The sequence below is a fragment of the Sorex fumeus genome, unplaced genomic scaffold, assembly GCF_029834395.1.
Source record: "Sorex fumeus unplaced genomic scaffold, SorFum_2.1 ptg000006l, whole genome shotgun sequence".
Taxonomy (NCBI): Eukaryota; Metazoa; Chordata; class Mammalia; order Eulipotyphla; family Soricidae; genus Sorex; species Sorex fumeus.
Window position 1 is genome coordinate 12845315 of NW_026606063.1, and position 26026 is coordinate 12871340.

General features: G+C 41.8%; 1 protein-coding gene across 6 annotated transcripts in view; it reads left to right on the forward strand.

Moving 5' to 3' along the window:
- ITSN2 (intersectin 2) overlaps window positions 1-26026 on the forward strand; it is a 137072-nt gene that overhangs the window by 52659 nt on the left and 58387 nt on the right. For 5 of the 6 annotated variants that reach the window (XR_008793607.1, XM_056122408.1, XM_056122434.1 and 2 more), the window contains exons 6-17: window positions 2199-2405; window positions 2544-2637; window positions 3999-4138; window positions 6478-6541; window positions 8030-8167; window positions 8994-9079; window positions 10005-10267; window positions 11380-11529; window positions 15254-15394; window positions 16490-16577; window positions 23833-23972; window positions 24989-25069. Coding sequence is in view for 5 of the 6 variants with exons in the window: in XM_056122408.1 (XP_055978383.1) it covers window positions 2199-2405; window positions 2544-2637; window positions 3999-4138; window positions 6478-6541; window positions 8030-8167; window positions 8994-9079; window positions 10005-10267; window positions 11380-11529; window positions 15254-15394; window positions 16490-16577; window positions 23833-23972; window positions 24989-25069 (1592 nt within the window). In the remaining variant the exon portion in view is untranslated. The remainder of the gene's footprint in view (window positions 1-2198; window positions 2406-2543; window positions 2638-3998; window positions 4139-6477; window positions 6542-8029; window positions 8168-8993; window positions 9080-10004; window positions 10268-11379; window positions 11530-15253; window positions 15395-16489; window positions 16578-23832; window positions 23973-24988; window positions 25070-26026) is intronic. The other variant, XM_056122426.1, reaches the window with a different exon arrangement.

Here is a 26026-nt window from a genome sequence, read left to right on the forward strand (position 1 = left end):
TGGGTTGGTCCAACCAGTGTGTCTTTCAGTACCCAGTCAGACCCTCAATTTGGTGGTCCCCAGCATTGCAGCTGTTTCTGAATGCTATTCTTAATTTCCTCTGCACTTTGTTTAGAGTAATAGAAAAGATGAGAACAATTTTAAACTCACTTCAAATGGTTTTCTTCGCAGGGAAGGATAATTTAAGATTATATATATATATAGACAATATATGGTATATAATGCAGTATATATTATGTATGTCATCTGTTTCTTAAAGTTTATATATATGTAGACTTTTTAAAAAAATTAGCCAGCTAAGTTTAGAGCTAAAAATTGCATATTCTGTACTAATTAATTTCTATATTCATCAGAGTTGACCATTTTTCCAATAATGTTGGTTCTTATTATTCATATCTGAGAAGTACTTTTGTAGTTCAGTACTACTCTGCATCTGAAACAAGCGCCTTTGCCCTAGAGTGGGGAGCTCTTGGTAAAAGTATCAATCATTGTGTGATTGTATTTGTTAATCTACTTGGTATTCTTTTTTTTTTTCTCTTTGGTTGCACCCCGCAATGCACAGGGGTTAATCTTTGCTCTGCACTCAGGAATTACTCCTGGCAGTGCTCAGGGTACCATATGGGATGCTGGGAATTGAACCCGGGTCCGCTGCGTGCAAAGCAAACGCCCTACCCGCTGTGCTATTGCTCCAGCCCTCTACTTAGTATTCTTTAGTTAGTAAATGAGTAAAATCAAAACTTTGTTCCTTTTATTTATTTTTTCATTTTTTTAAAATAATTTATTTATTTATTGAATCACTGTGGGAAAAGTTACAGAGCTTTCAGGTTTAGGTCTCAGTCATGTAAATATCAAACACATTTCCCTTTACCAATACTTATTTTTAACCGCGAACCCCAATAGAACCCCACCTCCCACCCCTCCCAATTCCTGTGAGGCAGATGAGTTCTAGTTAACACTCTATCTACTTTGACTAGATTCATTGTTTCAATAAAAGATGCACCACTATTATTTAGAGTTTACGACCCCCCCCCCCCCCAAATCAGATGCTGAAAAAGCGTTGTGAAATGATTTGCTTTCTACAGCTGGGTTTTAAGAATTAAATGATGTTGCGCTGCCGCGATAGCGGTTTTGGATTTCTGCTATTTTACTTATTAACCCTGGAAGTATTTCTACTGAGAGTCAGATAATTAAGAGATTGGTTTCTGTGCTCTGGAGTCGTGGCTGTGCCAGAGAGCCGCTCGTGGGGGGCAACTGGTGACCTCGGTAGGGTGTGAAGGACGGACCGGAACGCCCCCCTTCCCATGAGGTCCCTGCCGCCCCCACCCCCGGCTCAAACCTGCTGTCCACAAGGCTCCCGTGCGGCCGCCATCTTTCTTTCCAGAGAGGAGAGGGCAAATGAACTTTGTTCCTTTTAAAGAGTTTTACTTGAATCCATGTGTGTTACTTGGGGAGAGGAAAATATTTGGCAGACTTTCTTCATGCATATGATACAGAGGTGTAAATGGTCTGTAGTAATTAGAACACACTTTTGGGGGGTGGAGAGCTTTGTGGCGTGCGTGTGTGTGTGTGTGTGTGTGTGTGTGTGTGTGTGTGTGTGTGTTGTTACCCAGTAAGTCAGCCGCACTGTATTTACTGTCTGTACACAAAACCCGCACTGTATTTACTATCTGTACACAAAACAGAGTATGTTTGCTCATACTCTGCTTGAGGATACTAATACTTCACTGGAAAATATTCTTAGTTTTTTCATGATATTAAAAGAGAATTTTTAACTCTTTTAACTCCTGTGTGTCACTTTATTTACACAGGTCAGAGTATTGATACATTGAAAACAGTTTGGGTTCTGGAGAGATAGTATAGCAGAGAGGGAGCTTGCCTGACATGTGGCTCACCCGGATTCAATCCCCAGCATCACATTTGGTCTCCCAAGCCAGCAGGAATTCCTGAGCACAGAGCCAGGAGTAATTCCTGAGCATTGCCAGGTGTGGACCTCACACCAATAAAATAAAATAAGATAAAAACAGTAGCTTACCTCTCACTGTTGGGTTAAAAGAGCTTTGATGAGCATTGTGAAACTGGAGAATCTGTCCCGTGTATTGTGGAAGCAGAGTGCTCACGCGCCATCTTGTAAACTTGTTTTTGGCCTGTGTCCTGGTCTTGATTTACTTGCATTGGAAATGTGTTCCGCTTGTCTTTAGGAATGGGAAGCATGCCCAATCTGTCCATTCCCCAGCCATTGCCTCCAGTTGCGCCTCTAGCAGCACCCATGTCTGCTGTGACTTCAGGGACCACGCTTCCTCCCCTGATGATGCCTGCTCCCCTAGTGCCTTCTGTTAGCACCTCTTCATTACCGAACGGAACCGCCAGTCTCGTCCAGCCTCTGTCCATTCCTTACTCTTCTTCAAGTAAGTATTTGGTGTCTCATGACTCAATATTTCGTAAGAAGAAGCTCTGAACATCTGTGGTTGCAAAATGTCTGAATAAAAATTTGTGACTTTGTTTAGTTTGAACCATTCAGTTTTTAATTTATTTTTATTTTTTAGCATTGCCTCATACGTCATCTTACAGTCTGATGGGAGGATTCGGTGGTGCTAGTATACAGAAAGCCCAGTCACTGATTGATTTAGGATCTAGTAGGTATGAATGCTTAAAACAGCAATTCTTTTTATGTTCACGACTATTTAACAAATGACTTTTTGAAAAAACTGGGGCTGAAGCAATAAGACAGCGGTAGGGTGTTTGCCTGGCACAGGCCAAGCCCTGTTCGTCCCTCCCACATGGTCCCCTGAACACCACCAGGAGTAATTCCTAGTGCAGAGCCATAAATTACCCCTGAACATCTCCAGGTGTGATCCAGAACCAAAAGAAACAAAAAGGCGGGGTTGGGGTGGGGTGGGGCGAAAACAACTCTGAGCTTATTCAGATTTTACTCTATGATCAAATGTATACATAACTAGAGAAATTTAATATTTATAAGATGTGCTAATCCAATGTCATTTAATTTAAACACTTACAAAAACTGAAAATACTCAATTCTGTTTTTGGTCAGTCAGTATTTTGACCAAAGGTACGTATTTTTCTTTAAAAAAATGTGTTTTGTGGGTCGGAGAGATAGTACAGTGGGTAGAGCGCTTGCCTTGTACACAGCCACACAGATTTGATCCCTGGCACCCCAGATGGTTTCCTGAAAACTACCAGAAGTAAGCCCTAAACACAAAGCCAGGAGTAACTCCTGGATACTGCCAAGTGTGGCCTAAAACACTAAAAAATTGAATTAAAAAATTGATTTCATGAGGATAATTGCTTGCCTTGCATGTGACAGACCTGGGTTCAATCCCCAATACCCCATATGGTCCCTGGGCCCCGCCATAAATGATTCCTGAGTGCAGAGCCATGGGTAAGCCTTGAGTATAGCCAGGTATGACCCAAAAACAAAACAAAAATAAATACATCAAAATTTGTATTTCTCTAAATGTCTGGTTTAATTATTGCATATTAAAACTTTCTTGAATAATGTCTGCTGATTGAATGTTTTTTGAATTTCAGAAATACAGAAGCATGAGTATTCATTTATTACCCCCTATGAATCACATTAATTACCTGTAAAGCAGTATAGAAAGAGAATTTTCGTTCAGAGAAACAGTGTTTCTATCCTAATCTAAACCCTCTGGCTGCTACAACCTTGTTTTTTCCTTAATATCACTGAGACAGAGTTTGCCCCTCTAAAAGTGGGGCAGATTTTGTCATGAAGTTTAGACGTATTCGTGGAGAATCCTGCATAACAGAGTACCTGGCATAAAGTGGGTTCTTGATAGATGCTGGTCCTCTATTGTCTATGGTTCTTACTCAGAATATGGATATTTGCTTAAATTCTCTTCAGTAAATACAAATGCCATTATAATTCTTATACAAAGCATACATCTTAATCTTTACCTTTTAAACTTTAAATGTATTTTACACATTTTTTTAACAAAAATTTTTAATGAATTTTGTTATAGCTCAACTTCCTCCACTGCTTCACTCTCAGGGAACTCGCCCAAGACTGGGCCCTCAGAGTGGGCAGTTCCTCAGCCATCAAGATTAAAATACCGGCAGAAGTTCAATAGCCTTGACAAGAGCATGAGTGGGTACCTCTCAGGTAAGTTTCATGGGGTGCTGGAGAATCTGAGAGAGTTCAAATTTATTTTATGGGGTACTACTGAAGAACTTATATTTGGATTTGAATTATATCTTATAGCTCATTGAAATTTTTTCATTCCAAGACTTTTGAAGGTGTTTGTAAATACAAATGGCAGTATACTATGTAAACATCCAAAGATGGGTCCAAGTTGATTGCTTCCTTCTGAATTCTAACAAGCTGAGCACACAGATGGGTACCTCCAACTTTGGGGGGAAAAGATCTTGAGAAGATCAAACCTCATCTTTAAGTGCAGTAAATAGAGACCCATGAGTGGCAAGAGTGGCAAGAGAGTGCTTGGGACTTTGGATATGGTCACAGAACTTGATTTGAATTCCCCATAGAACATTTGAGTCCATGCTGGAAATAATCCAGATATTCCTAATATGTGGTGAGAAAAATGTAAATCTGTTATTAGATGCTTAGGGCAGGTAGAATTTCACCTTCTAACTTTCCCACTTTGTCTTCATTCTGCAGAACAGTTCATTTTAGTACTGAGTGAAATAAGTCTTAACTAATAGAGGGGCTGGAGAGAGCTCAGTGGGTTGCAGGAACCCTAGTTCTGCCCAGAGCCGGAGTAACCCTTGAACACCACCAGGTGTGACACGGAAACGGTCTTAAATAAATGGAGCCTTATTTTCTATTAATTTTTTTAAACTTTATTTTTTGTAATTTTAAATACATTTGTCTTGTTTTCTATTTTTGGGCCACATGCATTGATCTTGGGAGCTAATCTAGTTATTTTAGTATTTACATACTTGGATATATCCAAATATATAGCTTGTTTGGAAAAACAAACTGTGTGTGTGGGAGGAGTCCTTGCCTTTTGCATAAAACATTTTATTTTTCTTATTGACAAAGTGTATTAAAAAGATATGTGCAGAAATCTTACAGCAGATTTATTAAAAAAAATTAGAAAGGATAAATGTCTGTTGACAGAAAAATGGAAAAGTTCATTTTGGTGTATTCCTAAAATAGAACACAGCTAAATACAAATGGACTGTGTATTGTGTTGTTTTCCGACAGTTGATTTCCAAAGGATTTCCATTTTCTTCACCATACTCGGTTAAGAATGTCAGAGTTATTTCCAGCCTGGACTCAAACTTATGGGGAATCAAAGTCAAGTTTGGGGGCCATAACAGAGTCCCAAACATTCTCTTGCCTCTTGTGTGTCTGTTTGCTGCACTGAAGGACGTGGTTTGATTTTTCTCAGGATCTGCAAGGGTGAAGCCATCTATAGTTAAGGGAAAGTTATCTTTGACAGGAGAGGTTGCTTTGGTGTCCTGCTTTTGAACCTCTCAGATGAGACAGGACTTCACCTGATACTTTGCTTGATGAACAGAACAGTTGATGAACTAGTTTCCTTCCTTTTGCTCTCCCCCATATCTTCCCCTTAAACTCTCAGTTATTACTTACTCAGATTAATTCATTGTCTCAAATATTTCCTGGGTTGCATAACTGAGCAGTCTGGGAGGCTCTGGTATGCAGAGCCATATCTTAGAAGGACCCACAGAGCAGTCACAAGCTCACGGGCCTTCACCGGGGTGCAGAGTGCTCTGAGAGCATCCCTGACTCAAGGTGGCAAGGGGAATCTGGTTGACTTCTAGAGGGTCAGACTTGCAGTGAGGAGAATGGAGGAGCTAGTGTCACAGGCACTGCATGTTTGGGGACCCCCAGGCTCAGCACACGTTACCCTGATCTTTCCTCTGTACTCTCTTGGCTCTCTGTGTCCCGTTATGCGGGAGGCACTTTGCCTTTGTTGGTTACTGTGAAGGAACATGGAAGCACTGGCTCCCACCCATTGTGAGATTATCCCTTCTCACTCCTAGGACAGGTACTTCGTAGTAATTAATGTTGATGAATGCCCAGTACCTGGCATGTGATAAAAACTTTTTGGTGTGAAATGTTCCCAGCCCAGAACCAGTATTTTTTGTTGTTGTTTAGGGGGTTGCCCCCACCCTTGGTCTCCCAAGCTGTGTTTAGGATGCCTGGGGACCTCGCCTGGTGATTCTCTGCCAACTGTTCTCTGTTTAGCCCAAGGATGCATTGCATTGCTTCTCGACCCCTGCGCTGCCCACCATGCACCCCCAGGTTACTGGGCCTCCAGTGCCCCTGGCAATGCTCGGGGTTGTATAGGGCTGGGTTGGAAATGGAGTGGGCTGCATGAAGGCAAGCACCTGAGCCCTTCTGCTCTCTCTCTGGCCCAGCAGTATTATTTTGAAGTTACTATTTAGGTTATCATGACTTTAAAGAGATGGCAGAATTTTTATTTCTTTCTCAACTGTTTCCTGCTCCCTCAGGTTTTCAAGCTAGAAATGCTCTCCTTCAGTCAAATCTTTCTCAAACTCAGCTAGCTACTATTTGGTGAGTATGCCTAATAATTGTGATTTTTTTTGGTAGCTCCGATCCATTATGATAAAGATAATTATCTGGGGGGCCAGAGACATAGTTCAGGGGCTAAGGCACTTGCCTTGCGTGCATTTGACCCCAGTTTGATCCACATATGATCCCCTGAGCCCCAGTAAGAGTGACCCCTGAATACAGAGCCAGGAGTAAGCCTTGAGCACCTATAGTTGTGGTCCCAACCCCTCAAAAAATCAAAACAAAGAAAGAAGACAGTTAATTTTTGGTGTTGCTCTTTTCTTTTCTTTTCTTTTCTTTTCTTGCCACATCCAGGCATGCTTTTAGCTCTCTGCTCTTGTCTGAGCTTAGGGGCTGCTCCCAGCAGTGCTGGGAAAACCACAAGGCACCAGAGACAAGATTTAGAGCTCCTGCATGCAGAGCTTGTGCTTGGCCCTCTGATCTCTCTCTCTCCAGCCTCAGAAAGATTATTCTGATTGTAAAAGTTTGTGGCCCAAAGCTGTTCCATTAAAGCAGTGATTCGAAAGTTCATTTAATTTTGAAAGCAAATAAAATTGTACATTTTTTATGTGTGTGTGCAAAATATTTTTAAGAATTTAACATTTTAATTATATTAAAACTAGTCTGCTTTTACTTAATGCATTCTATGGGAAATTAGAGAATGTCTCACTTTAAAGTACGAAACTAAATGTAATTTGAAAAGTAAATTAACCGTGAAACAACACAAGCCATCTTTTTTAAAAAAATTACCTTTAGTGTTTACCTGTTTCCAAGTTTCTTTCCTTTTTTGGTGCCATATGAAAATTAGGGGTAAACATTAGTTCACTTTTCTGCATGCATTCATGTTTTACTAAAATATGTTAATTCAGGGGCTGGAGTGATAGCACAGCAGGTAGGGCGCTTGCCTTGCACATGGCCAACCTGGGTTCTATTTCCAGCATCCCATATGATCCCCCAAGCACTGCCAGGAGTAATTCCTGAGTGCAGAACCAGGAGTAACCCCTGAGCATCGCTGGGTGTGACCCAAAAAAGAAAAAAAAAAAGAAAAAAAAGAAAAAATGTTAATTCAGCTGCTTTACTGAATATACATCATTACTCTTATAAGATTTAAAAAAAAAAATTACTGGGGCCAGAGCGATGTACAGCAAGTAGGCCATTTGCCTTGAATGCGGTCAACCCGGGTTCGATCCCCAGCATTCCATATGGTTCCCCAAGCACCACAGGAGTAATTCCTGAGTGCAGAGCCAGAAGTAACCCCTGATCATCACTGGGTGTGACCCAAAAGGGAAAAATAAATAAATAAATAATTGCATTTTTCTGAAAAAGTAATTTAATTCGAGTGGGCATCTTCTGGGAATTGGTGTTCTGAGGCTGGCCACAGGCAAGGCACAGTGCCTTAAGCCCTGCACTATGTCTCTGGCCCGTCTTCTGAAGACATTTTACTCCAAATGGATTTTCTGTCTAAGTTGGGAACGTTTGCATTTTCTTTAGGACTCTGGCTGACATTGATGGTGATGGACAGCTCAAAGCGGAGGAGTTTATTCTTGCGATGCACCTCACTGATATGGCCAAAGCTGGACAGCCATTGCCACTGACCTTACCTCCTGAGTTGGTCCCCCCTTCTTTCAGGTGAGTGCCTTGGAGGCAAAGGGGTGGGGTTTTGATCTCCAGACACCATTGTTTCTTTGGAGTGTCCTGAAGCCAGTTTCCCTAGGAAGTTAAGTGTCTATGCTGCCACTTAATTTGGGTTTTTAATGAGTTACTTTCAGAGGAAGAGTCGCGGTCATGGTCCCTGGTCCTCCCGTTGTTCATCGATTTGCTCGAGCGGGCCCAGTAACGTCTCCATCGTGAGATTTGTTGTTACTGTGCATACTATGCATATTGAATATGTCACAGGGAGCTTGCCAGGCGTTGCCGCGGGCGAGATACTCTCAGTAGCTTGCCAGGCTCTCCAAGAGGGGCGGAGGAATCAAACCCGGCTTGGCCGGCCGGCTGCACGCAAGACAAATGCCCTACCGCTGTGCTATTACTCTAGCCCCGGAGGAAGAGTATTTATTAGAAATAGATTTGTTTTTAACCATATTTTAGAGAAAGAAATTAATGACTTAAGAGATGAATAAACTTGCCTCCCTAACTTACAGTCATTGTGACTGTGTGCATCTACTTTATACATTGTAACTGGAGACCATACTAAGTTTGAAATAACTTGTTTTTGTTGATTTGGGGTCACTCCTGGCAGTCCTCCAGTGACCATAAGTTGGCCAGGATTAAACCTGGATCTCCTGCTGCAAACATATGCTAGCTTATTGAAATGTCTCTCTGGCCTGTGTTTGAAATAGCTTCACGACTGTGTTTTAAGTACTGAATTGCTCTGCTCATTGGTAGTCTGTGTAGTCTAGTCTAAAAGTTCCTAGACTGCATGATGCTTAGTTTGTCTGTCATTTGCTTTTCTTAGAGGAGGAAAGCAAATTGATTCCATCAATGGAACTCTGCCCTCATACCAGAAAATAAATGAAGAACCACCTCAGAAAAAATTACCAGGTAACATTGAGTGTCTAAGTTGTATATTTATGGCAAGTTCACTTAAGTTTAACTTTAAAATGTAAGTGAATATTTAGAAACTCTATTAATATTTTTATGCTAATAAGAAAACTGAGGGATGGACTGGAATAAAAATTTAGAGAGTCAAAACTGAGAAGATCCCGTAGGTATAGGAGCTAATGTGTGTTTAATGTGTGTATTAGGCAAGAGAGACTCTGTGTGTTAGAGATACTCTTCTCTCACTTCCGGAAAGGTTCTTAGGACAAATTAAGATGACATCTTTAGCTTTTTTTTTAAAAAAATGTTCCAGTGGATGGAATTAAAACTGTGATTGTTGGTGTAGTGTGGTATAAACCTTTATCAACCTATGGAGTTAAATTTTCTGGACTCATACAGTATTGTAAAAATATAGTAAATCAATTGAAAAGTATAAATGTTGTTTTTTGAGTGTGTATGTAAATGTTTTAAGATATTAAAAAACTAGTGCCAGATATCAAACAAAATGAATATATAGCTATAGAGTTTTGTCCTTGAAGAAAATATTGAGGAAAAGAAGTTGAAAATTCTGGAGACCTGCTGGGCTGGGCAGTTGTGATTCTCTTCCTCAGATGCCCAGCCTGGCCAGTGAGAGTTTCTGGGAGTGACCCATGGGCAACCTAAGCACCATTTGAAGGACTCCTGCCCACTAGGAAGAAAAAAGTTGAAAATTATTTTTATTGATAGGAATAGTATTTGTTGGGTTCAACTTAGGGATTTGTTTTCTCTAAGCAAAATAGTCCTAGAAGAAAGTAATAGTTCCTATTTATACTGGAGTTTAGTTATCCTTAGAAGTCTCTAAAAAGTACTAGCTCTCGTGTGGTCCATGCATGACGGTGTTGGAAATGGGTGGCGGCAGTACAGGAGTGCTCACAGTGTGCCTTTGTAGTGACCTTCGAGGACAAGCGGAAAGCCAACTACGAGCGGGGCAACATGGAGCTGGAGAAGCGCCGCCAGGTCCTGCTGGAGCAGCAGCAGAGGGAGGCGGAGAGGAAAGCCCAGAAAGAAAAGGAGGAGTGGGAGCGAAAGAAGAGAGAACTGCAAGAACAAGAGTGGAAGAAACAACTTGAGTTAGAGAAACGCTTGGAGAAGCAGAGGGAGCTGGAGAGGCAACGAGAAGAAGAAAGGAGAAAAGAGCTCGAAAGAAGAGAGGTTATTGCTTGCTTCCTTTCCTAAGAAAAATTGCTGCATTCATTCAGGGGTTGGATTTGAGGGGCTAAGGATGTGGGCCAAGTGGTGAAGCAGCATAAGCTTTGTAGGATGTGCCCTGGTGAGTACTGCTGATAGGGCCCTGGCCTCCCCGCCCCCGACAAGCTTGAGTTCTTTTGGTTCTTTTGGAATATTTGTTTTGTTGTTTTGAGTGGGATACTCAGGACTTAAGTCTTGGCTCTGTGCTCAGGAATCACTCCTTTTGGGGCTTAGGGGATCAAACCCATGGCCGCTGTATGCATGGCAAGCACTTTAGCTGCTACACTATCTGTCCAACCCCCAAAGAGCTATTTTTTGCTGTGTATTTTTCTCTGCATTATTCACTCTTATCTTCCTGTTGTATTGGTTTTGTTTGGGGACCACACTGGGGACCACAGGGATCACTCCTGGCAGTACTGACCATATGTGGTGCCAGGGATTGAACCTTGGGTTAGATGCATGCAGGGCAAGTACCTTACTCAGTGTATTGTCTCTCTGACCACAGTCGCTCTTAGATGAATAAGTCTCTTGTGGAGGGAAAATGGTTTTTTATCTATGAGAGATTTGTTGGGCTGGTCACTAGTACAGAGGCTTGGGTGCAGTTGATCTCATCAAAGCAAGACTTATGGCAAGCAGAGCTGCATGAAGAGCTAAGTAAGATTAGTGAGGAAAGGAGGAAGGGAGTTCAGGCATGTCTTTAAGCAAAAGTAAGTTTAGGAATAGATGGAGGGACTAAGGCATTGGAAAGATGAGGATAGTGAGAGTCTGGAGACCATCAGGAGGGTGTTTGTGAGTGGAGGTAACGTTACTGTTCTTACATTTAAATTTACTAAGCCATCTTTAAGTTTATAGCAGCCAGAGGATGGTCCTATGAAACAATGAAGTCTGATGGGTGAAGATATTTTTGTGGAATCTAACCTTTAGGCACATTGATAAAACAAGGTTTGCCTAATTACCCCAGGCACTCAAGCCCTCTGAATGTCAAATGCAGCTCGTCTTCATCTTTGTCATCCAGTACACTTTTGAATGATGCAGAATTGTTAATATAAACACTAACTTTGGTTCATTATTTTCAGGCAGCAAAACAGGAACTGGAACGACAGCGTCGGTTAGAGTGGGAGAGGATCCGTCGACAGGAACTTCTCAATCAGAGGAACAGAGAGCAGGAAGAAATTGTCAGGTTAAACTCTAAAAAGAACAGTCTTCATCTTGAGTTGGAAGCACTGGTATGGCTCATGTTGAAGTGCAATTTATCTGAATGAGGCTGCTTATAAGTTGAACATGTCATTGTCTTTAATACCTGAATACTGGATAGTCAAGCTTGTAAGACATTTGCCGATCACACTGCCGTCCCAGCTTCAATCCCCCAGGCACAGAGTGCAGAGCCAGGAGTAAGCCCTGAGCACCATCAGGTGTGTCGTTCCCCCCTCCAAAAAAAAAACCCAGTTTGAATACTTTGTGTTTTTATGGTCAGATGGTCATTTTTATGAGAGTCTGGACAGGATAGTTTATAACAGTAAGATAGCACACAATGCTGAGAATTCGTGTGGTCTCAGTTCAGTTACTGATAAGCCTTGCCCTCTTTATCGAGGGGCGAGACTTCTCCCAGGCAGTACTCTGGAAGCCTGGGAACACTCCTGGTGACTCCCAGCTCAGCTGTGCGAGCCACACAACAGCTGTTCTTTGTCAGAACATTTCCTTTCTGTCTCACTTGCCCATATCAACAGTACAGGATGGCACTAGTTCAGTATTTTTTCCATCTCGGACAGGTCTCTGGGAGATGGTTTGCAGATGGAGAACCAGAAGGTGGGAGAAGGGGAGCTATGGCTGCAGGTCACATTATTAGAGTGAAGCCCAACATTTGCCTGCTTTACCTTTGTCTGGAGTTGTTTCTGCTTGTGGCTTGTTATGGGTTTTTTCCTTGCCCTTTTGGGTGATGATTTTTTGGTGGTCTGTTTTGGGGCCATCCCCAGCGGTGTGCTGAGGATCCCCTCCCTGTGTGCTGTTAAGGGATATTCTGGTACTGACATTCAGGGGATCGTGATGCTAGGATCAAACCTGAGCCTCCCACATGACAAGTGTGCCCCGCTAGCCCTTTATCACTGGCTCTTAAGTGGAGTTTCCACATTTGCTTTCAAAAAGATCCTACTGAAAAATAATTTGGAATTCTGACTTACATGATTGTATGATTTCTTAGAGTTAGTTCTGCTGCACTATGGTTCTTTAGTAATATTGGTCCCATGCCTTCCCATTTTTACACATGAGATGTCAAGAGTGTCAAATTTTTTTAAAAGAAAGAGAGAGAGAGAGAGAGAGAGAGAGAAAGAAAGAAAGAAAGAAAGAAAGAAAGAAAGAAGGAAAAGGAAAGAAAGAAAGACTTTGCTTAAAACACAAAATATGACTATTATGAACTGTCTGGGTAAGGCATACTGTCTTACAACTCAGGATTCCATAAGTCTGACCTAATAATATAATAGGATTTTGAAACTGCATAATCATGCAAGAAGGCTAAATTTAGATATTGTTTACAGGTCCAGAGCAATAGAAAAGTGAGGAGAGCACTTGTTTTTCACGTGGCTGACCTGGGTTCACTCTCTGGCACCCCATTTGGTCCCCTGAGCCCACCAAAAGTGACCTTTAAGAGCAGAGCCAGAAGTAAACCCTTAGCACAGCTGGGTATTAAAACAGAACAAAAATTGGGGTAATTACCAAGGAGTGACACAGATTTGTGTGCAGAGTAAGGAACATGCCTGAGACTGTTTTTACACATGCTTAAGATACGAACAGATGTTCTAAGAATGACATGTTATGCCCACATCCGTCATAATGCAGTGAAATGCTGAGACACAGAAGGAGAGGAGGAGAGAAGTATCTCACAGCCAGGGGCCCAGGGACTGCGATGGGTTGATGGGTCATGGCACTCTTCCCCATTCGACAAATGATTCAAAGACTCGGCTGCATTTCTGCTCCAAACTATATTCCAAAGTGCCAGTTAAAATCATGCAAGGTTCACTACAGTTTTATTTAAGTTTAAAACAAGATGTCGTTTATAAACATACATCACTGAGGCTTGACTTCAGTAACAGCCAGACCTCTCAGGGGCAAACTCTCTCTTTAAGTGGGCCAGGGGCTTGCTCCCAGTATACTGTTCCTTTTCAGCACAGGTGGTTGATCCCAGGCTCCCAGAGGCATTCACCACGGGGTCTCTTAGAGATTTACAAAGCCAGCAGAGATCATTGCTCTTAGGGTCAGACTCTTATAATAGAGTCAGACCCTAAAGGGTTACTCTTTTAACCCTTCCTTGGTCCAACAATATATGGATGTTTTCTGGGGCTGGAGCAATAGCACAGCGGGTAGGGCACTTGCCTTGCATGTGACCGACCTGGGTTTGATCCCCAGCATCCCATATGGTCCCCCAAGCACCGCCAGGGGTAATTCCTGAGTACAGAGCCTGGAATAAACCCTGTGCATCGCTGGGTATGACCCAAAAAGAAAAAAAAAATGGATGTTTTCTTAAACTGTATAATAGCAGATTTGAGCAAATAACTTAAACCAGTACATAACAGACACAGCATGTATTTCTCAGTGCGAAAGAGACTTTTCAATGAAAACTTAGACTCCTAATGATTTTTTTAAGGAGTGGTCTCACTTCTCAACCCACTGTATCAGTTTGCGTTGTCTGCGGCAACAGACCGGGTGACTTCAAACAAGGAAGTTAATTTTCTCACAGTTTAAGAGGGTGAAATTCCAAGATGAAGGTGTCAGCACTTTCCCTGAAGTCTCTCCAAGTTTGCTGTGTCTTCCTCACAAGGCCTTTAATCTTTAGTCTCTGTGCATGTCCCCAGATGGCCCAATCAGATGTGAAAGACCACCCCCTGGGACCTCATTTCAACTTTATGCTCCCTTGAAAAGCCCTGTCACCAAATCCTGTCACTTTCTCAGCTCCTGGGCCTACGCCATCAACATATAAATGTGCGGGATGAGGAATGAGGGGACCCACAAATTTGCCCAATGGTCTTTCAGGTCATCCTTCTTGACCTCTGTGGAGAATCCTTGCAGCCTACTTTTTGTTTGCTGTGTCTTCCCTGTATCCCAGAAAGGGAAGGGATTACTGGTGCAGAGAGAACTGTGACACAGGCCCCACTGGACATTCTTTATTTAGAGGAGATTAGATGGCAAAGCAGGAAGGGGCTAGAAATAGAAGCTCAGAGAAGATAATGGTAAATGTTACATGCAAACATTTTCCTCATCATTCTGAGATTGTCTTGTTTTAATATTAGAAATTAATGTTTCAGGCTGAGTTCCAAGCAGGATTATTCAGTTTTATGTTAATGTTTCCTCCATCTTAATATATGGACTTTTGTACTCTGAAAATAGCACATGTCCCGCCGTGATTCTCTTAACAGATTTAGTTCTAATGAAAATTGCTCCTGATTTTAGACTTTTATCTCAGACTCTGTATAAATGATAGGTAACCTTTTTTGGTTTATTTTTGGTTTTGGACCACATCTAGCTATACTCAAGGCTGACTCCTGGCTCTGTGCTCAGGTCTTGGCTCAGGGATCACTCATGGTGGTGCTGCAGGTATCTCATATGTGATGCTGTGTACCAAACCTGGGTTAGCCACGTGCAAGGCATATGCCCTCCCTGCTATCCTGTGGCTCTGGCCCCCATGATAGGTCCCATTTAAACAAAAACAGTTTTCTCTTGATAGGAACCTTTCTATTTTTTATTTTTTGATCACACCCAGCAGTGCTAAGGGTGCGCTTTTGATTCTGTTAGAAATCACTCTGGCGGGGGCTCAGGGACCATATGTGCTGCTGCAGATTGAACCTGGGTCGTCTACATGCAAGGCAAGTGCTCTCACTGCTCTTGCTATTGCTCCAGCCACTGATAGGAGCTTTTCTATTAACATTTTATGTCAAGTGATTTTATATTCTCTTCCAATAGAATGGCAAGCACCAGCAGATCTCAGGCCGACTTCAAGATGTCCGGCTCAGAAAGCAAACTCAAAAGACGGAACTGGAAGTTTTGGATAAACAGTGCGACCTTGAAATTATGGAAATCAAGCAACTCCAACATGATCTTCAGGTATGCTGTTTGCTAGTGAGGTATCTTTAAATATTAAAAATTAATTTAAAATAATTTAAATGAATATCATTATTTAAATATTAGTGATTCTAGAAGTCCTTTCTTAGAATGAAATCCCTAAAGTTCTGCTAACCAGATGCTTAAGATCTGCTGAATTGTTATGCTTTATGCATAACTATGAAATTTTTTTACTTTGAGTTTTAAGTCTCCAATGACTATATATGTGTATGCATATATACATACACAGCCTTACACATTAAGCTAAGGCTATTGCTGTTGCTTTGGGGAGCTTCTGAGAATGTTGATTATCACCCTCAGGGATCTGGCAATTCTGATTTTGCGCAGTTACTATAATTTGCAGAAAGACAATCCAAAAGGTTTCTGTCTCTCTCTATGTCTTTGTGTCAAATTTCCTTTTTCGTGGACTAGCAATTAATCCATATTTTCACTTAGTTACCAAAAGAGACACAGGCCACATAACACTTCCTCTCTGCTTTAAACCTACTCTTGGTTATGCCTGAGATTTTGGTCTCATTCTGGAGTGACAGGACCTTCCCCAAGCCATTGAGCATGGATGCTGGTGGCACCTCCAAGTCTGTGGCTGCCATCAGCCTCAGCACGAAATGCTAAGGCTTCTGAACACACTTTGCTTAGCAAGGTTTTTCTCTTAAATTTCCCCTTTGGATCAATGTTTAAGTATTTGTACATATTTTGAGGGGATAGCACCCAAACAGTGATCAGGAGGCCTGGGAACCATTCTTGGCAGTGCTCAGTTCCCATGCCAGCCCAGGTTGGTGCTTTCGGCCTGGCTGTGTGACACTGCTCTGGCCCAGCAGTACGGGGGGGCCAACAGAGCTATATCCAGGGGTGCTTGGGGGCCACGAATTACTGGGGCTTAGATTTAGTGCCTTAAGCATGTCAGTCATGTGCTTCAGCCCTTTAAGCTATCTCCCTGGCCCCTAAATATTCCTGTTTGAAATTGTGCATAGTTATATACTGTCTTATTAATAAGCTCTATGCTGTTTATACTATTCCTAACTTTCAGAAATGTACTATAGAGTTTTAATCAGGCACTGCTTTTTTTTTTTTTATTAGGAGTATCAAAATAAGCTTGTCTATTTGGTTCCTGAGAAGCAGTTATTAAATGAAAGAATTAAAAATATGCAGCTTAGTAGCACACCTGGTAAGTTTCTAAGGTTTGTTTTGCCTCTTTTGTTCTTTTCTGATTGACTAGCTATATCAGATTGCAGTTTTGTTGTTTCCGGGTTGGGGATCACACCCAGTGGGACCGGTGTACCCCAGCAGTAGTGCCAGCAGTTATAGGGACCACACGCAGGTCTCACACATGCAAGGCGTGTATTTTACCCCTTGAGTCACATCACTGGGCTCAGGTTCTGTCATTTTTAGAAACAGCACTATTCAGGGCTCAGGGGGGAGGCCAGGGGTTGAGAGGCTTGCGCCTCACAGAGTGACCAACCGCATGGCATCTGGACCTCCAGGCGTAACCTTGAGCACAGACCTAGGAGTAGTCCTGAGTAGTCCAGATGTGACCCCCACCCAAAGAAAATAACATTCTGTTATAAAATTTTTTGGCCCGGTTAAAATATACCAGTATTATCCAATAGATATTATTATAGATGTTGGTGTCAGAAGTGGGCTGGAGCGATCACATTGGGTAGTGCGTTTGCCTTGCACACGGCCAACCCAGCCCACCCGGGTTCATTCCTTCGCCCCTCTCAAGAGCCTGGCAAGCTACTAAGAGTATCTCGCCCGCACAGCAAAGCCTGGCAAGCTACTCATGACGTATTCGATATGCCAAACACAGTAACAAGAAGTCTCACAATGGAGACGATACTGAGCCCACTTGAGCAAATTGATGAACAACAGGAGGATAATGACAGTGACAGATGTTGGAATAATTTTAGTGATGAAAAGTAATTAATTGTGATATTCCTACCTTAAGATTTTTACTTTATAGATCAAGTATAGAATCTTAGACTATTTTTTTTAAAATGTAGATTTGTCTTTGATAGAACATTGGACCTGCATTTGGCAGAGTCCTACATGAGTTGTAAAGAACGGTTCAGGGGGTTATTTTGGCCACGGGGCCACACCAGTGACCATTCAGAGACAGGAATGCAGCAGTGAGCAGCCTCAGCATAGGGTCCCTTCTGAGGCCTTCTGTGGCACCAGACTCTGGTTCATAGAAAGAATTCTACCAGTTTGACTATCTAATATCTCTGAAATAACTATATTCCCACAATATGTGGGGACATAACATTTTTCTTGATTCAGTCTCGATGTTTGGCTATAACATGCCAATAACAACAGAGCAGAGGAAAAATTTATTTAAAGAAAAATGTTGTGAAGTTTTTAGAAGTACCTAAAATTTTCTAAATTTTTTACTTTAAATACTCAAAAGACTGAATGTCAGTTTCCCTCCCCTGACATTTATTTTGAAATAAAAATATTCAGAAGGTCCAATAAATTGCCCTTAGTTCTGAGCTGTTGAGAAAGAAGACAAAGATGCAAGACTCAGGCGTGGTGTTGGTGAAGCTGCCAACAGACAGCCTGGCTCATCTGCGAGCAGCCCCATAGCCCCTAAGAGCATGAACAAAACAGGCTGCGGGTTTCCTGCGTGGTTTAAGCTAAGGATAGGAAATACCTAGGCTCAGAGTATTTGGGCCCTTATCTTGAGCACACCCATTAGTGAAGGAGTGGAAAGAACTGGAAATTTTGTATTGGTAAGGGGGCTTTGATTTGGAAGAAGCCCAGTCTTGCTCACCACTCTGACAGGTCTCAGAGCCCTCCACCCTCCACTGCTACAGTCTGTCTTCCTGCATAGGACCTTCTCTCAGTTTGTCACCTCCCCCCTCACCCTGCCATAGGCATTCCAATGGTGGGGGATGCCTCCTGAGCTGTGAGTGCCTAAAGCTGTTCCTCCTCCTCCTCCTCTTCCTTTTTTTCTCCTTCTCCTCTTCCCCCCACCGCTCCCCCACCCCCCACTTTCTTCCCCATCACCCACTTCCTCCTCCTTTGTGAGTATAGTATGGAGTATGTCTTAATTGGTAAGTTGGAGAACTCTTTCTCACTGGGATGTGGTCCAATTCGCAGTTTATATTTGGTATGATAGAGTGCAAAGTGGGAAGCTTTTGTTAGTTATCTGCAGTATGCCCAGCTTGCCCAGGAGGGCTCTCTCTGGCAGGTGCCCTTGCCAGTGACTCTCTGCTGTCTTGTGCTCTGCTCAGCTGACTTCATCTTTCCCATGGCCTCGGAAGTTGTTGTTAATCCCAATACACAGTGTTAGGAAACTGAGGCTTAGGGAGATCAAGTGCTTGCATGGGCTGGCGCCATGATAGTTCTTTTTCTGTCTAACTCTGAAAAACCACTGTACTAATTTGTTAGTTCCTAACACAGGGGCCAGAGCGATAGTACAGTGGGGAGGTGTTTGTCTTGTACGTGATCACTCCAGGTTCGATCCCTGGCATCCCATGTGGTCTCCCTGAGCACTGCTAGGAGTGATTCCTGAGTGCAGAACCAGGAGTAGCACCTGAGCATCACCAGATGTGATCTCAAAACCAAAAACAAACAAGCAAAATAAAACCACCCAAATAGTTCCTAACACCACACTTGCCTATGTGACATAGGCAAATTTTCTGTTAAAACATTTGTTACTAAGTAAGAATACAAGGGCAGAGTTTCCTGCCTCCGCGCCTGGCTGTCCTCACTGGGGCCCCTTGGAGGAGGGTGGGTTGATTTTCCCTCCCCACCCCAAGCGGAGCCCCAGCAGCTGAAGACCTCCGGTTCCAGCCACAGCCATGCTTAAGACCACTCTCCACATGTTTGGATGAGCCTCACGCATGAAGGAACCGGCAGAGGAAACCAGGTGTGCGGGACCCGGGGCGTAAATCTCCAAGCCTGCTCGGATTGGGACTGGGCCTCCTCCACCCAGATCCCCTATCTTCCAGTATGTAGGCGGTATACCCACCAACTGCCCCCGGCGCCGTGTAATCCCATCAACAGCCATGACCCAGAGACTATAAAACCCAGCTCCCGGACATCTTGTTATCTAGTTCTTACTCTGAAGAACCTGGCAGGCTACCAGAAGTATCCTGCCCACACGGCAGAGTCTGGCAAATTCCTCGTGGCCTATTCAATATGCCAAAAACCAGAAACAATGATGGGTCTCATTCTCCTGACCCTGAAAGAGACTCGAATGTGGCACTTTTTAAAATCTCAGGACTAGGACAAAGGAGACATTACTGGAGCCTGCTTGAGGCAACCGATGAACAACAGGATGACAGTGATCCAGTGAAGAATACAAGAATGCAAATTCATATTTCTCACCTCCCAACTGAACTACACTCCTCGAGGGCCGAGTGCAGGCTGTATCATTTTTTTTACCTGCCATTATACATGGTGTTGTGCCTTGCAGATAGCAGTGAAGTGATTTAATGATTGTTGAAATTTGGGAAAAGTATTAGAGCTAAAAAGAATCTAGCAAGGTATCTCTATAAAATTGGTATGCAGAATCAGTCATTTCGGGCCTCGGAGATAATACAGCGGGTAGGGTGTTTGCCTTGCATGCAGCAATCCCCGATATCCCCATTGCCCCCCTAATCAGCCAGGAATGATCCTTGAGCACAGAGCCAGGATTAAGCACATCCAGGTATGGGACAAAACACAAAAAAACATTAACTTTATTGTATATCAAAAATATTTTATTAGAAAATATGAAATAAGGCCTCATTCACAGTAGCTTTCTCATCACTATGAATAAAGATAACATTTACAGCTACAAAAGTTTACTAGCAGATAAGAAGATTCTGGGATAGGTGGGTACATATTTTGTTACTGAAAGAACTAGTTCAATGCTATAAAAACATCATACATTTGGTTATATTCATATTTCCTCCAATGAAATGTGGCAAGAATTCAAAAAATCACTTAAAAGAGAAAATCTGCAAGAGTAGGCAAGATTTGAATAAGAAATGAGGAGACCAGCCTTACCAAATATCAAAAGTTTTGAAAGTTGTAGTCCCTAAAGTAATGAATTATTGATCTGAAATAGAACCGTCTAGAAACAGTCCAATGTATTAATAGTAACAATAAGATGAAGTTGGCACTTAACATTTGTGGGGAAAGGATGAGCTTTCAGTAATCCCTATTACTTCAGTAAATTACTTGGAAGGATATTTCATGATCTTAAAAATGTTAGGAAAATGGTGTCCTGAGCACTGGTACAGTGAGTAGGGCACTTGACTTGCTCACAGCGGACCCAGGTTCAATCCCCAGCATCCCGTATGGTCCTGCTGAGTGCTTCCGGGAGTGATTCCTGATTGCAGAGCCAGGAGTAACCCCTGAGCAAAGCCCACCCCCCCCCAAAAAAAAAAACAAATGTTGGGAAAATTTTTTCCCTTTATGTATAAAAATAACTGGGGGGGGACTAGAAATTACAATCAGGAAATATTTTTTTATAGTTTTAGTATGAGGAAAGTCTCTTCAAACAATACACACAGCTATGTAGGAAACTGTTTACGGATTTGATGACATTCTTCATGATGAAAAATACTTTAAATGGTTAAAAACTTGAAACATAAATAACACAGCAAGAATTTAGAGCATCTATAAATCACAAATTATGACAATTCAAGAGGAAAAAGTGGACAAAGGATGATACCAGGCAATTCAGTATGATTACCAGTTAACATATAAATAGATAGTTGTTTGGTCTCAATGGTTATCAAGAAAATGCAAATAAAAATAAGTTTTTTTTGCTAATTAGTAGGGATGAATAAGATCTAATATCTTATATTGATGAGAGGTACTCTCTATAGCAAGCACTGTATATTGTATATCTTTTTTGGAAGGGCTATTTGAAAGTTTCTCTCAAAATTTAGAGTGTTTACTGTCTTTGTATAGCAATTTCTTTGCCTCCTACCCCCATATAATAGTTTGACATAGCATTAATAAGTATACCAAGGATATTTTTTGTTTTTTTTGGCTTTGGGGGCACATCTGACTTCACACTCATGGATCACTCCTGACAGACTCACTGAACCATAGTAGGTGCCAGGGATTGAACCTGGGTCACATGCATGCCAGGCAAGCACCCTACCCACTGTCCTGTCACTCTGGCCCCACAAGGATATTTTTTGTTTGTTTGTTTATTACAGAATTAAAAACAACAGATGATAAAAAGGGACTATAAGTTATGGAATAGCCTTAACTATGAAATAGTTTTAGAGAATGAACCAGATCCATATGTCTTGGCTGATATGATGTAAAATTAAATGTAAAGAAAAGTGGCAGAGCAATGTGAACAAAATGATTCCATTAAGATCTCATGGAAATAAAAGCTGAGTAAGTGCCTGAGGGGAGAGTCAGCCAGGGGTTGATGGGAGCCCTTTGGTTTAATTTGGTTTGGAGGCCACACCTGCTGGCACTCAGTAGGTACTTAAGGCTTGGCACCCAGGAATCACTCCTGGTAGTATTCAGGAGACCATATGTGATGCAGTGGATAGAACCTGGACATCCTGCGTCAGAGCAGCATGCCAGTCCATTGAGTTCTCTCTTCAGTACAAGGGAGGATCCCTATATATGCTTCATCTTACTTATTTTAATTATTGGCCACGCTGGGGCTAGAACCCAGGGCTTTATACACACGAGGCATGTGCTTTGCTGCTGATCTATATCCCTGGCTGTATTTTATTTAAATTTAAGATTTCTATACTTAAAAAAAAAAAAAGACATTCAGAGACTGAAGTGAGAGTATAGCACTTAGGGCATTTGCCTTGACATGGCTGACCCAAGTTCGATCCCTGGCATCCCATATAGTCTCCCGAGCACTGCCAGGAGTAATTCCTGAGTGCAGAGTCAGTAGAAACCCCTGAGGATCACCGGGTATGACCCCCCACCCCCCAAAAAAAAATTCAGGGTTAGCATTGAAATAATGTTTGTATCACATGTATTAAAACTGTCTTTAAAAGATAGTAATATTGCTGCTTTCATTTCTTGGCTATGTAATATAACATGTATTGTAATTGTAATGTGACTTTTTAGTTTTTCCATCCTTGTGTGAATATGTAAGAAATGATCTTATAAAACGAAACCCTCTGTTCTTAACTCCTAAAATAATAGAACTACATAATTCAAGTAGAATATTTATTAAGTCTTTACTCTTACCCTCCTATTCTTGGGAACACTAAGAATTAATAGATGGCTACTATTTGTTATTTTCTTTTTCCTTTTTGGGTCACACCCAGCAATGCTCAGGGGTTTCTCCTGGCTCTTCACTCAAGAATTACTTGTGGCAGTACTCAGGGGACCGTATTGGATGCTGGGGATCGAACCAGGGTTGGCCGTGTTCAAGGCAAGCTCCCTGCCTGCTGTACTATTGCTCTGGCTCCCTGCTATTATTTTCTAAGAGGCCAGATTCTGTACTAATAGGTTTTAATTTGTGCCTTAATAAAGGAAGAGGGCAATGAGCTGCCTGTTGTACCAAGGATCAGAGTGATGAAGCACTTTATCCACGGTGGAGAGTCACTTCAAGTCCTGTTGCTTCTTAGTGCAGGACCATTGCTCCTGTTAGTTCCCTGGGAGGGTCTTCCCAGATTGAGGTCGAGAAAAGAGAACTCATCACGGACTCTTATTTTCAGCGGGCTTCAATGTACACAAATGTCTATTTATAACAATTTGATCAGACACTCACAATCACGATCATCCTGTTGTTCGTCAATTGCCTTGAGCAGGCACCAGTAACATCTCCTTCACCCTTGCCCTGAGTTTAAAAAGTGCCATATTCAAGGCTCTTTTAGGGTTAAGAGAATGAGACCCATCATTGTTACTGGTATTTGGCATATTGGGTACGCCATGGGGAGTTTGCCAGACTCTGCCGTTGGGCAGGTTACATTCGGTAGCCTGCCACGTTGTCCAAAGTAAGAATGAGATAATAAGATGCCGCTTCCAGGAACTGAGTTTTATAGTGTCTGGGTCTTGGCCGTTGATGGGATTACACGGCCCAGGCAGTTGGTGGGTGTGACCCCTGCCTACTGGAAGATGGAGGATCTGGGTGGAGGATGCTCAGCCCCGATCTGAGCAGGCTTGAAGATCTCAGCCCCAGGACCTGCATGCCTTTGTTCCTCTGCCGGTACCTTCATGCATGTGGAGAGTGGTCTCAGCATCGTTGCGGCTGGTTCTGGAGGTCTTCAGCTACCGGGGCTCTTCTCGGGGCGGGGAGGGAAACTCAGCCCGCCCCCCTCCAGGGGTCCCTGTGAGGACAGCCAGTCTCGGGGGCAGGAGATTCTGCTCTACTCTCTTCCGGGAGCTGCGTTTTAGTCTTGGCCGTTGATGGGACGAGACAGTAGATGTGAGTAATTACTGGTAGTAACATCGGAACTTCTATCAAATATATGAAATGTCTGATGTTTGTATTCCAGATTTAGGGATCGGTTTACTTAATAAAAAATCATCTGAAAAGGAAGAATTATGCCAAAGACTTAAAGAACAGTTAGATGCTCTGGAAAAAGAAACTGCGTCTAAGTTATCTGAAATGGATTCATTTAACACTCAACTAAAGGTACTGATCTTCTGTTCTGTTTTTAGTTCTCAGCCTCCTTAATCTCATTTTAATTTAAAAGCATGAATAACTGCTACTGTATGTAATACACTTTCAGTGATTCATTTTTTCTTAGAGTTATAACAGAATTGCAAGATTGTTTATAATGTTTTCTGTAGATATTGTAAAGATTGTGTCATGTAACTAAACACATTATCTACTATAGTTTAAGTTTGGAGTAATTTTTTATTGGCCTGTATGCACTTTAAGAAGAATTGCCTTTCTGAATTATAACAGAACTGACCTCAATCAGTATTGTATGCAAAACTCTAAAATGGGAAGTCTGGAAAAGGTCAAATAATCCAATAATTAAGATTCTTTTAACACACTGTGATCCTTTTTTTTGCTTTCCTCGTCACTATTTAATTTAACCTTCGTGGAAGTGTTTGAGTTAACAGTGAAATAAAAAGTATTAATGAACCCCATGAACTGCATGAAAAGTGAGTTTATGATTTGATGTTTGCTGCAGTGAGGCCCCAAACACTGTATAATTAGTATTCTACGCAGAATGAGTCCCAAAGCCCTAAGGATGAAAGGAGATATCAAGTTGATATTCAAACTAGTGGCACATTATTCTGACTTGAGGATGGTCTCAGTTATTCCTCTGCTAATTGAGTATAAAATGTTAGAGCGTGAAGTATCACATAGCTTTTTAGTGAGTTCACTCTCTTCATTTGAATTTTGCTGTGTACTAAACTTAACTTAGTATAGAATTGGAGCATCTAGAGAGTCAACGGTATGATGAAGAGATCAAGGTGGCTTAAGCTACAAAGGGGAAGGTTGAGGTAAAAACTTACAAATACTCTTTTTTATGTAAGCATATATTCTGTAGAAGCAAAATAAATGAAAGAGGTTTTTTTTTTTCATTGATGACAGATAGGCCAGTCAGCTTATCTTCCCCACATTGTTGTTTCTTTTTTTTTTTTTTTAAGTTTTGTACATAGTTTAATTGGCTTTTTATCTGCCTTATCTTACAGTGTGGCAGTATGGATGACTCTGTTCTTCAGTGCCTTTTGTCTCTGCTAAGCTGTCTCAACAACCTCTTCCTCTTACTTAAGGTTATTTTCTAATATCTAGCTTCCTTTCTTTGAGTTACTTTACTGTTTTTTTTTAACTAGATTATTCTTTGCATTAATCTGAATACCTTTGTTTGAAATAACATATGCAATGTAGACTTTTATTTTATTTCTGCTTGCTTGAGTATCTTTCTGCTCTCTTAACTGCCTGTTTGAGTCTAATGCCAGAAATCAGTAGGGTTGTCCTGAGGAATTTTTCTTACTCTGAAATACCCAAGATATTTAGAAATATACCGAGTTCTCTTTCAGTATCCCTGTGAATTGGGTTTGCTGATGGGATGACTCATTTCAGAGGAAAGTAAAGGAACTGTAAGTTAAAATCATCTACCCATTTCATTGAACATGGTTGTTTAAAATTAAACTTTTTTTCTGACATCCAGAACAAGGTTTTTCCAAGCTTAACTGGCCAATTCCTAACACTGCTATGAGGAAAATTTTAGCTAATAATGCAGGAGCAGTTTCAGTTTGCATCTAATTACCAGAGCTCATATTTAGATGTGCCTGGACTGCAGATTAAAATGTTTCCATAGGGACTAGGGAGATCATGGAAAAGGCTGGAGTGTATGTCTTCTGTTTGAGGAACCCAGTAGTGCATGAGCATATCCCTCCCAGTACATATGGGTGTAGCCTTGTTGGCCCCCAAGCAAGGTCTGAATTGTCCTGGTATTCCCCAACATTGCTGGACCTGCATTGCATTGCCCAGCCCTAACACTAAATCGTCAAGCCTACATCTCTGGACCACATACCTCCAGAGGACTCCAGGCCTCCAAGCAGTGCTGGGGAACCCCAGTGTTATGCTTATTGTGTGTGTATACATATGTAAAAACAAGTATTGCACACCAAGTATTTAAAATACTCCATATGATTTCCTATTTTAATATAGTTTAAGAAAGATGTACACTAGGTTTTCCATTTGCTGTCCCAGTGTTGTTCAATTGG